Source organism: Octodon degus, unplaced genomic scaffold (assembly GCF_000260255.1).
Source record: "Octodon degus isolate 3935 unplaced genomic scaffold, OctDeg1.0 scaffold00199, whole genome shotgun sequence".
NCBI lineage: Eukaryota > Metazoa > Chordata > Mammalia > Rodentia > Octodontidae > Octodon > Octodon degus.
In genome coordinates, this window is record NW_004524775.1 from 3,478,107 (window position 1) to 3,489,868 (window position 11,762).

The window sequence follows — 11,762 nt, forward strand, 5'->3', positions numbered from 1 at the left end:
GTGCGTGGTTAGCGGTGTAGCTGCGGAGCTGCTTACAGCAGGACAGTTACGCTAAGAGCTGGCCTCCGAGGAGGAAACAGAAAACAAACACAGCGCACCCCCAAACCCCAACAGACCCGCGATTCTCAGCAGCGGACCCCACTGGAGCGAACCGTGTGCCGTGGCCCTAAAATCGCTGTCGCGGAACGGCGACTGCCGCGTCGGGCGCCAGCCTCGTGCGGGGCTCCACGCCGCCGCCGGCCCGCCCCGGGAGTCTCCCGCTGAGACGCGCCGTGCGGGGCGCTGGGTGGGCTCCGGGCTCTGCCTCCGGCACTGAGGAGGAGGAAAGGCGCGGAAGCGTTCGCGGCCGTCTTGGGAGCACACAGACACTGCTGGCCTAGCGCCTGTATGTGATGTGGAGACTTAGCAGAGAAGTAATGCGCGAGAAACTCAGCTTTATACCCGGATGCCCTAAGATGAGGACGTGGTGGTCCTTAGTTTTTGTCTTCTACTCTGCCAATGTCTCAGTTTTATTACTGTGTTGTTAAAATTATTTGAGAATATACTCTAAGAGATGGAAGAAGAAGCAATCCAAGAAAGACTGAGTTCAAGGAACAGCCCTACCTCAGAAGCAGGGAGGGAGAGACCCACCAGGAGTCCGCAGGGCTGGAGGCCTTCAAGAGTGGATAGATTTTTATGGTCGAAATGAAGAAGAATATTGATAAGATAAAACCAAACTTTATTTTGCAAAGAACAGGCAATAAAAAACTTGCAATAATACAGAATTAGGTTTTACATTTAAACATTGATTGTCATGAATCTAAAGAGAAGTAGTAACTGGCTCATTTCAAAACTTGAAATTCCAGGAAATGGATTTTACAGTATTTTGTTATGTAGAGAGTAATCACTGAAGAACTCTTTTGGTTAATAATTTGAATTTCAAAGTTAAATGTTTTCCTTGTTCCGTTTAATACCTGTGCCTTCCATTGTGCAAACTAATGGCTTTATTTATTGATTGGCTCTCTGGTTATTTCCTTTATGCCTTCTGGAATTTTTCATTAATTAATTAAAAATCCTCAGGTGATCTTTTATGGCTCAACCTTTTTTCCCCTCCTTTTTCTGTTTTTGTCCTTTTCTCCTACCCCCAGATTTTCTCCTGCTTTCCGTTTTGCTAATGTCAACATTTATTTGAGGAGTGTTGGGGACTGAGCCAGGGTCCTGTGCATGCTAGAAAAGCGCTGTACAGCAGAGGTACCCCACAGGTGTGCTAATTCCAGTGCTAACGTCCAGGGTATTTCTTAAGTTTCTGGTGGCCGCTTTCTCATAGCTCCCTATTGCTATTTTATAGATGCAATTATTTTTCTGAGTTGGACAAAACTTAATTAGAATTAAAAAGAACTCTCAGCTCTGAGGGTCCCCCCACCCCCCGCCTTCTCATGGGGTCCTGTTTTTCTCATCCTTTCCCTCCCTGCATGCCTTCCTTCTTCCCGTTTGCTTGTGGATTTCCAAGGCTCTGGCCGACTTCTTCTTGTCCTGGGAGGTTGTTCTCAGCTCAGGTGTGTCAGCTAGTGGCGACTCGTGTGCCTGTTGTGGTTGCTGTGGGATGAACCCCAGGGCAGAGGGGGTTCTGCCCGGCCTGACTCTGCACTGTCAGTGTGTCACTCTGCTGCCCTATGACTAGCATCTCCTCCACTGTCCGTCTCATAAGAATTAGCCAACTCTGTTCTCTTGTTCTCAGTACTATAGTGGATTTTCTTTCTTGGACTTCTTTACAAGTGGTGTGAAATGAGATTTGGGGAAGGCAGATAAATGTGTCTGCACAGTCTCATGCTGTGTTTTAACTAACGTTTCTTATTGCTTATTCAGCTCTTAATGTTCTATATTCTGCTTTAAAGGGAATCAGAGAGGCCCTGAAGTTTCTCATCTAGGACCTGGTGCCAAGAGCCCCAGGCCTGCCCAAGGCGTGCGCTCCATGTGTCCCTTCGCCCTCCGTTGGCCAGGCCCCCCGGCAGCTGCTTGCAGAAAGCGGAGTTTACCCCCTTCCTGGCACCGTCTGATGTGCTCTACCTAATTCTGTTTCCCTTTTTACTAGGAATAACTTGACTTCTTGTGCCTGTATCTTTCTGTCAGCATATTTATGAACTGCTTTTGCAGTTATCTTTCTTCTTAGCTTAGAGGACAGGGGAGAGCGGAGATGGAAGGGAGGAAAAAGGCGGAGTCTGGGTCTGTGCCCGAGACTGGACTGCTGTGGAAAGTGAGGCACAGTCCCCTTCTGCCTGAGAGGGGATCTTCAGGATCCTGCTCCCATCTAGGTGGGTATTTCCACATCTAGTTGAACAGAATGGAGCGGGGTGGTAGAGCTGAGAGAGATGGTGATTTGTGCCCCAGGGATCCTTCAGACTGTGCAGGACATTACACGTAGGGCACGTTAACAACTAGTGTCGACTCCTGACGATCCGGAATTGAGTGGTATAATAACTGAATGTGCAAGGACTCTACTGCTGACTTAGGAAAAGTCAGGGCTTGATCTGGCTTGAACAGGTAGAATTTAGGAGAGAAACCTGGCAGTCTTAAGGAATAGGGAAGTTTGTAGGAGTCAAGACATGAAGATAAAGGGGAAGCCTGTGGGATGAGTAGAGATCCCTGAGTTGGGGAGTGAGGACCAAGCTGGAGATAGAGCTGGTCTCTCGGCCTGACTTCTCAGTGAATTTTCTGTCCTGTGAGCGGGTGTGCCACAGGGGCGGGGGACCAGAGAAATGAGTCTTGGGCTCTGAAGGACAGTCCAGCTTCAGCACTTAGTGACCTGGAGCCCACAATACCACTGTTTTTTGTTTTTTCTTGTAAAATTAAAGGAAGTTGGAAAAAATTGAGAAGGAATACTATTAAGGGGAATCAAAGTTTTAACAAGTATAACCTTGGGGTTCAGTCATTGTCATCATTTCCCACGTAGGTCATTGCCCACAGTCAGTATCAGAAGTCCAAAAGAATTTCCATCTTTCTGAGCATGCAAGATGAAGTCGAGACGGAAGAGATCATCAAGGACATTTTCCAACAAGGCAAAACCTGTTTCATCCCCCGCTATCGGTTCCAGAGTAATCACATGGACATGGTGAAGTTGGCCTCGCCAGATGAGATCTCCTCGCTTCCTAAAACGTCCTGGAATATCCATCAGCCTGCTGAGGGTGACGTTCGTGAGGAGGCTCTGTCGACAGGCAAGTGTCTGCGGGGTAGAGTTGATGTTTTAGGGTTCTGTGTTAGACCTCTGCCCATCTGTTATTTGGGGGTCAGTGGGAGTTTATTTTCCCACAGGGAAGAATTTATATTTCTCCTGTATTCCAAGACACGACATGACCTGGCTTAGGGTGAGGTCTTCTCCCTAAGTTGTAAGCTGTAGACTGTAAGAGTGAGTTGTCATGGTATTGTTACCTTTTCACGGGCCCTGTGCTAAGCTTGTGGGTTGGCTTAGACCTTTTCCCTGAGTGATCTCCTCATTTCTCTTGTACACTTATAACCTATGTGCTTATGAGAATAAGCTACTTGTAATGTTAGCGAGAATTTATATCTCCAGGTCAGACCTGTTAACTGTCTTCTAGCAGTATCTACTCGGACGGCAGGTGCCATTCCAAATGTGGTGGGTCCCACTGTGTCACACTCCTCAGCCCTGCGGCAGTGCTCCATCTCAGCATGGCTACCTCCAGCCAGGAGATGGTGACAGATTCCTGGTCATCCCCCATTCCCCTCTTTGCATGCCCCACAGACTGTGGCCAAGTCGAAGCTGCCACTATCATTGGTGGGTTACTATGCCAGTCCGTGTCCCTCTTGCCTTCTCCTGTATCCTTTCCTTCCACTTAACCCATGATTTGCAAAGTCACTGGAGCAAAATTTCCTTGATGCCAGCTGGTCTGCCTGTGTCTTTCAGTGATTTCCTGTTGTACTAGCGAGAGGAGCACTTGCTGCAGGGGCTCCCTGGTGCTGGTGCTGTGCCTCTTCTCTCCCTGGCCTGGCTTCTGCTTCTCGTCCCTGCTCACACCTTGCTGCTGTCCCACTCCAGCGGCTCGGAGGAGCTCTCTGTTCCTCAGCCCTCCTCTGCCTTCTCTACAGTGGGATTGTTATGCCTACTGTTCTCTGGCCGACAGCTAGTTGGGAGATTTTTTTTTTTTTTTCATCATTATTAAGCAACCAAAGAGCCCAAAACAAAATAAGCTAAAGCTACCATTTGGTAAAGTAATACCTCAAATCTGTCTTGGTACATTTTGACCACACCCAGTGGTTGCAGAGAAACCCTGGCACACCTCTATGCGGTCTTCTCCCAGTCTCTCCCCTTGCACTTTAACATCATGACCTATGAAATCAGTAGATGGGATGGAAAGGGACCACGTCAGAATTCTTGTTTGCGGCCTCAACTTCCCTTATGTTTTCTGGTCCTGGAATTTGTAAGCTACTTAGGCCCTGCAAGTGCACTCAGACCTCCACCTTCCTGTCCTCCATCTGTGGGCCTAACGAGTGTCGGCATCATGAAACTCCTGCTTTTAGGGGAAAGGCTGCGTCTGACACAGTGAGACAAAAAGGGACTGCTGTGTGTCTTGGAAGGTAGCCCAGCCTACAGATAAGGAAGCAAGGAGGGAGCCGTGGGCCTTGACGCCGCTTGCACACAGTGCAGACACTTCTCTAGACTCTCTGGCTTTAGGGCAGAGCCCAGAGTGCGGCCTGGGTTCTGGCTGATCAAATATGAACACAGGCTTGCTAACCGAAGTTCCACTTGGTCTCCACCTGTAACCGGCTCCTCGTGGCAGCCTTTGCCCTAGGTTTTTTTTTTTTTTTGTATTTTAGGGAAGGGCCTACAGGGTGTTCAGGGTCTTACTATTAGATCAGACTCATAGTGACCCGCCTGTTTACAGCCTCCCAAGAGCTGGGATTACAGGCGCACACCACCACCATGCCCAGCCTCAACTGTGTCTCAGCACACCCCAGGGGTGGGGCCAGCTTGACAGGTCCAGGGATCAAACCCCCGGCCCCTGCGCCTGCTTGCAGGCGCTTTAACCCGCTGAGCTGCTTGGCTGGCCCCCGCCTTTTCCCTTAGGACACGATGCCCCTTCCATACCCCTCTCTGGGTTAGCGTATATGGTGTCCCCGTCTCCCTTCACGTGCTGTTCTGGTTCCACTCGGGCCCAGCAGTGGGAAGAGCAGAGGAGCATGACTTTCTTCGTAGCTGGCTGTGCTTCCCGGTGAGGTTGAGCCCAGCTCAAGCCAGTGAAGGAAGCTGTCTGTGGTGCTGGCAAATTACTCGGTGCATGGAGCATTCGCTACGTAGTGAGGGAGGCAGCATTATTCATTTCTTGGTAAACTCTTTGCTAGCTGAGTATTTTATGTTTTGATAAATTGCCTCTGAGCATACTTTATGAAAGATTCTATTTTAGGCCTGGGAAGACAAGATCCTAGTTCCCCGGGGACTTATACTCAGGCTGGGGAGACAGAAAACGTGTTACTAGAAGTAGTATATGCGCCTGTAATACATGGCAAATGCAGGTGTCGGATGAAAGCCCACTGAATATTAGAAGCGTACAAGTTTGGGGATTTGTCCTGAAATGAGAAAAGTCCACTGGCTGGTTGTTTTCTCCTCTGTGGCGCGATTCCAGGCCGTATTTGGGGTCCAGGAAGCTTCCGCTCTCGGTTTTGCGCCGAGCGTCCTCCCCTGTGCACGGGGCCAGTGCTGAGTGTTGTTTGCAGCAGCGCTCGCGCAGGCGGCTTGCTGTCCCTCTCCTAGAATCACTCTCCGCAGTGCGGAGTTTGCCTTGCTTGCTTCAGCAGCTGGGATGTGACAGCCTCAGCGCTAACACACAAATCTTGCTTCCACTGTTTGGGACGATCCGATCAGCTCAGACGGCTCGGGGAAGCCTTGCAGTCTGTTTATCTTTCCGGTTCGCTAATGCTCTCTCAGCTTAGAAGAGAGTGACTTCTGGTGTCCTTGGTTGCAACTATAAGTCCTAGGCAGGGATTTCCAGTGCATTGTTCTTACCGTGTTTGCGGAGCAATCCAACAATGGGTGAATGAGGTAGGGGGCGGTCTCTACTGCATTCCCGCAGCGTGAGGGCTGCATGCCGGGCAGTAGGGTCAGCCAGAGATCTTTCCACTGGGGACGTATAATCTGATTCAGCCTGGCTTAAGCAAAAAGAGGATTTTATTGGTTCGGAGACCGCAGGCTCCACGGAAGAGTGAGATTTGGATATGGCTGGATTAGATTTATTAGGAGGCAGTGCGTCATTTCCTGAGTCTGTTCCTGACCGTGTGGCTTCATGTTCGGGTGCCAGATGTGGCCCATGGCAGCGCTGGCTTCTTCAGTGTCTCTGTTGGTAGTGATTTTAGAGGTTAACAGGAAGCCTGTTCTAACAGTCCCAGCTGTTCCTGACTCATTGGCTCAAGGGGCCACTGCCAAATTAAGCCACTTTGGCCATGGATACAAACTAGGCCACCTGGGTTGGGCCTAAGCAGTCACGCCCCTACAGACCCCTGTGCCAAGGCAACTTTAACTTTACGGCTTGCGCTGCTGCAGGATGGAAAATGTCGTTCCTTGCCTGGAAGCCACGTCCTGACTGAGTGGGAAGACTCAGGGAAGAGGAGCAGAGTGCCTTCGGACTTCTTCGGTTGGGGTAGCACTCCGCCGTCCCCCCGACTTCCCTGAGCCCAAGCACTGCACTTTTTTTCTGCTGAAATCGGGGCTGTCCCCAAGGCCCAAGGCCAGTGCCGCCTCCTCCTGAAGGCTTGAGGCTGCCTCCTTCTCTGTGCCTCTCTCTAGGTTAGGGACCTCATTGTGCTTTGTGGTATGGTGCACATAGCTAAGCTAAGAGACTTTTCTTACTTTAGTACTTGCTTAGATTAGGAGCCCACGACGTCATGGGAAGCCACTGCACTTTAGATCACGTCTTCAAAGGTTCTGAAGTACGTCTGTAGTTAGTCATGCCTTCAGGGGTCTTTGGCTGGCGACCCTCCTGGCCTAGAGCCATGGAAATGGCCTTCAGGTGCTTTCCTCAGTGAGCCTGGGCTCAAGTCAGTACCTCAATGGACGTGAGTTCCTCCTTTATCTTCACTAGCTTCCTGTCGTTTTCAGGGGCTCTAGCTTGGGTCTTACGAGCCCTCCAAAGGCTCCTGTGTTGGCGGCCCTGTCCTTGGCCTGTGGCCCTACTGTGAGGTGGTGAACCTGTGAAGAGTGAGGTCCAGTGCCTAGTCCTGGGGCGGGAATCCTTGTCGGGACGTTGGACCTTGTCCTTCCACTCTCTCTCCTCCCTCTGTCTCTCTCTGGTCTGTCCTAGCGTCCCTGCCCGAGGTGAATGACTGCTCTGCCAGGACCTGCCACCTTGCTCCAAGCCGGAATGCAGTTGCTCTTCCTGGCCACGGGCCAAAACCTCACACTGTGAGCTGCAGATACCTTCCTCTTTCTGAGTTGATTGTCTTAGGTGTTTTGTTACAGTAGCAAAAACAGACTAAAGTCGAAGTATATGCCAACAATTCTATGTTGAGTGAGCTACACAAACAGCACACAGCTCACCCACGCTGGTTCTGAGGCAATTAGCTGTGCAGCCAGCTTTGCATTGATTGGCCTGGAGGAAGTGCAGAAGCAGCGCACTTGGGCCCCCTGTCAGAGGTTTCAGCCACCTTGGCCAACTGTGGTGTGAAAACATGAAATGGAAGATTCCAAAAGTAAACAGTGACTGCGCTCTAAATGGTGTGCTACTCTGAGTGGCATGATGCCCTGTGCCGTGAGGTGGAGCCCTGCCCAGGATACCTGCCGTTCCTTTGTCCAGCGTGGCCGGGCTCCTGCCCCGCCGGGACGTGGTTATTGAAGCTGCACCTGTGAGTCCGCCGTCACATCAGCCTTCGCAGCATCACAGTGCTGGTCATCACACAAGTCGCGGTGCAGGCGGCTCAGGCATGCTGGCGAGGTGTGCAGAGCTTCCTGCATGTGAGCAGCCAGGAGTCTCCTCCCCATCGGGAAAGGAAAGAGGCAGAGCTGCTGAGGTTGCTGCGGTCTGTAGTACAGCAGCATTTTCTAAGGGTGGCATTCACGAAGCTTGCTTGCGGTATAGTTGTAACACTTGTTTCTTACATTGTTACTAATTTCTTGCTGTTTCTAACTTATAAATTAAATCTTATTATACACACGTGTGTGTAAGAAAATACTGGGTTTGGTCCTGGGATTTCCCGTCCTCAGAGAGGTTTGTAACGCATCCCCGTGGATGAGGGCGGGGCTCCCGACTGTGGCAGGCTTAGGTGGAACTTCAAATTGAGCTGAGACCAAAGAGTGCTTTTCTGGCTGCTCACGCTCATATCATTACTCTGGGTTAAAGTCTGCTGTAAAAATCCCAGGTGTTCCGTGAGTGCCGGGAACCAGGCAGCCAGAATCACTTGTGAGACGTCCTAGGATGAGCGATCTCTGATTGTCGGGACCACTTGTTTTTGAGCTTTGAGCCATGGTTTACTATTGGCTTCATAGTCAGTTCAAGAGCATTAACAAGACAAGAAAGGAGGTGCAAGACCCTTTGTTAGGGGGCCGGGGAGATGGCTCAGTGGAAAGAGTGCTTCCCTGGCAAGTGCAAGGGCCTCAGTTCAATCCCTGGTTCCACACACACACACACACACACAAAAAGACCCTTTGTTAGGGTGTGTGTGGGTGTACAGATGTGTCCTCCATATGAAGCGGGTCATGGTTCTCTTGCAGGAGTCTCCAAAACATGTGAAGCCACTGGGCTAAGCCTGTCCATCAAAAAGGCGGGTGAGGGCCTGTGGCAGGGACATGCAGCAGTGGGATAAATAGGGCACACTTTCTCCAAGGTTAATTTTGATAAAAACAAGCACAGAAACCCCACATTATCTTTTTAGGCATGGATTTACAATGTAGTACTGTGTAACAGAAGATAAATAGAACCGGTGCATCTTAAGAGCAGCATGCATAAGTAAACGCAAGGCACCAAGCTGGTCCTTGCGCACCGGCGCTGTGGCCTGGCCGCCTTGCAGTCAGCATGGTACACAGTGAAATAAAGTTTTGGGGTTAAGTATTGCTCAGCATGCTGTTTTAATGCCTTATGGATTTTAAAATGGTATTTTAAAAAATTAGTGGTCGCTTATGGGATATGTCTTTACTTCAGCCTCATCTGTTTTAGTTTAGTGTTCACTTAATTCTAGTAAAATAGAGCCACGTTCTCCCCTGTAATCCCACTTACCCTCCTTCTGTGTGTTGTTTCTGTTGTATGAATTATGCACTGCAAGTGCAACAGTACAGCATTATACATATTGCTTTGAAAAAGGATTGGAGAAGAAAAGAGAGAAACCCTTGCCCGTGCCTTCCTGCTCCCTGTGTCCAGAGCCCTTGCCCATCTTTGGACCTGGTGGCGCGCCTTCAGGACTCCTGGTGCCAGGCTGGGGCGGGGGGTTCTGCACATCTGGGAGGGTCTTCTCTTCTGCCTTCATTTTGGGAAGAGTTTTGCTGGGCAATGAGTTGGTTGTTTTTTCCCTTTTCCACATTTTTAGTGCCATTCTTCTGCCTTCTGGCTCCATTCTTTCTGAAAAGTCATCTGGCCTTTGTATCTTCTTTAATTTCTCTGTTATATTGGTTTTTTTTTTCTTTCTTTTTGCAGCTTGACTATGTTGTGTATAGGTGGAGAGTTCTTTGTTGTTATCCTATTTGGGATTTATTGAACGTTTTGGTGTTAGGGTGAGTGTCTTGTAAATCAAATATGAAAAGCTCTCTCTATTACTTATTGTTCTCTGTCGCCCTCTTCTCCCTCTCTCCTTCCTCTCCTCAGAAGGTCGCCTTTGCTCTCCCAGAAGTCTTGGAGGCTCTGTCCCCACCTTCTTTTGCTTTGTGCTCTGCAGACTGGATTGTCTCCGTTTATGTTTCTTCAGGTTTACTGATTCTCTCTTCTAGTTCAGTTGCGTTTGAGTAACTCTAGTGACTTCGCTTTGGTTATTGAACTTCCAGTTCCAGAATGTGGCTGGATGCTGCTGCTGCTTTCTTCCCTCAGGGTGTGGTAGGTGGGGAGATGCCTAATACAGTTACAGTAGTAGTGTCGCGGGGCTGGAGGGTGCTGGGCTCCAGGCTGGAGGTGGTCCCCAGGTTCTTTCTGTCTGGAACAAAGAATTGAATGAAACAAGCAAAAATGGTGGCATTTCCTGAGGTAGGAAGAATTAGAAGGTTAAGGGAGAAACCGGCTCTTCAGAGCGAACCTGGGCAGAGTAAAGGAGAGGGAAAATAAAAATTTAAACAGAAGTACGACCTGGCGCGCAGGGAGGGCACCTCGGGAGGCGCGCTAGGGCCCCGGCTCGGCCGCTGAGGCCCGGGTTCCTCCGTGCAGGTCCTGGGACCTGCCACTTCCTTCCCCAGCCGGCGCGCTGGGCCTGCCTCCCTGCCTGCCAGGGACTCGGTGAGCAGCAGGCACTGGCTCATTTCCTTCTCTGCCCTGAGAGGCGCGGGTGGTGTCCTTGGCCGGCTCCTCCGCTGCACGAACCAGAACCAACCCAGGGCTGTACCCTGTGCGTGTGCACGCAGCTCCACGCAGAGCAGGGAACCCGGCTGCAGTCGCTTGCTCGCTCGCTTGCTGGCTGGGGCAGCTGAGTGTGGATCCGCAGGCCGCGGGGGCCTGTCGAGTCCTGGCGCTGCATCCCGGGCCCTGGGGCTGCGTTTTCCTGGTCCCTTCAGGGTGCACTGGCCTGCAGCCCTGTGCTCAGGACTTCAAAAGGGTGTGTCCAGAGGAGCAGGCCCCCTCCCTCAGGCAGGTGACCCCAGGGTGTGCGCTTGGTCACCTCTTATTAGAGAATCAGATTTGGGGACAAATGGGACTTCTCCTACCTACTGGTGATGTGTGTGTGTGTGTGTGTGTGTGTGTGTGTGTGTGTTTTGATCTTTTTGAGACAGGTCTCACTATAAAGTTCAGGCTGGCCTTGAGCCCACCTTGTAGCCCAGGCTGGTCTCCAAGTCACAAGGATCCTCCTGCCTCAGCCTCCCCAGTGCTGGGATTACTGGGGTGCACCACCACACAGGCTCGCCTCGTGTTCTTAATGGCTTCTGCAGAAAGTAAAGCATGAAAATGCCATGTGAGTGGGGAGTGGTGGTGCAGGCCTGTAGTCACAGGATGTTGGCGGCCGAGCCAGGAGGGAGAAAGTTCCAGCCCAGCCTGGGCGAGGTAGTAAGTAGGTGAGCCCCTGCCTCAGAAACAAAGGAAGACTGAAGCAACAACAAATAGACCAAAAATCAAAACCAAAGTCAAAACCAAGAAACTGCATGGGGCTGGTGACATAGTTCACTGTGGACGCTCTGGGTTCAGTCCCCAGTAGTGTGTGTGCACACACACACACACACACACCCCTAAATAAAAATGCTGTTTTAGTTCAGATATTTATTGAACTATAGGATTTTTGTTCACTTTTATTGAACCTTAACATCTCATTGGCTTATTACTAGTATTTATTTATTTTTGTGGAATTGGGGATTGAACTCAGGTACTACGCTTGCCAGGCAAGCGCTTATTCTACTGCGCTTTCTCCCTGGCACCTAGTTTACATTTAAATAGCACTTGAAGCCCACATTTCAAACTGGTACTTCAAGCATCATACAATTTCTTTGAGGGAAAAAGGGTGGTTTTGTTTCATTTGTTGCCTGATTAGTTTTTTTTTTTTTAAAGATATCATACAATGTCTTTTTAAATAAATTGTAAGTCAAAGATACAGTATAAATCTTAGAACAAAAATTAAGATTAAGCAATATTCAGAAAATTAAATGATTCAAACCAATT

General features: G+C 50.0%; 1 protein-coding gene and 1 long non-coding RNA gene across 2 annotated transcripts in view; one reads left to right on the forward strand and one right to left on the reverse strand.

Moving 5' to 3' along the window:
- Window positions 1–3,011, reverse strand: part of LOC111813557 — a 17,835-nt gene extending 14,824 nt beyond the window's left edge. Inside the window, exon 1 of the long non-coding RNA XR_002818782.1 lies at window positions 2,926–3,011. This is a non-coding gene — a long non-coding RNA (uncharacterized LOC111813557). The remainder of the gene's footprint in view (window positions 1–2,925) is intronic.
- Mthfs (methenyltetrahydrofolate synthetase) overlaps window positions 2,936–11,762 on the forward strand; it is a 50,842-nt gene continuing 42,015 nt past the window's right edge. Inside the window, exon 1 of the mRNA XM_004644474.2 lies at window positions 2,936–3,191. Within this exon, the coding sequence (XP_004644531.1) occupies window positions 2,984–3,191 (208 nt within the window). The 5' untranslated portion in view covers window positions 2,936–2,983. The remainder of the gene's footprint in view (window positions 3,192–11,762) is intronic.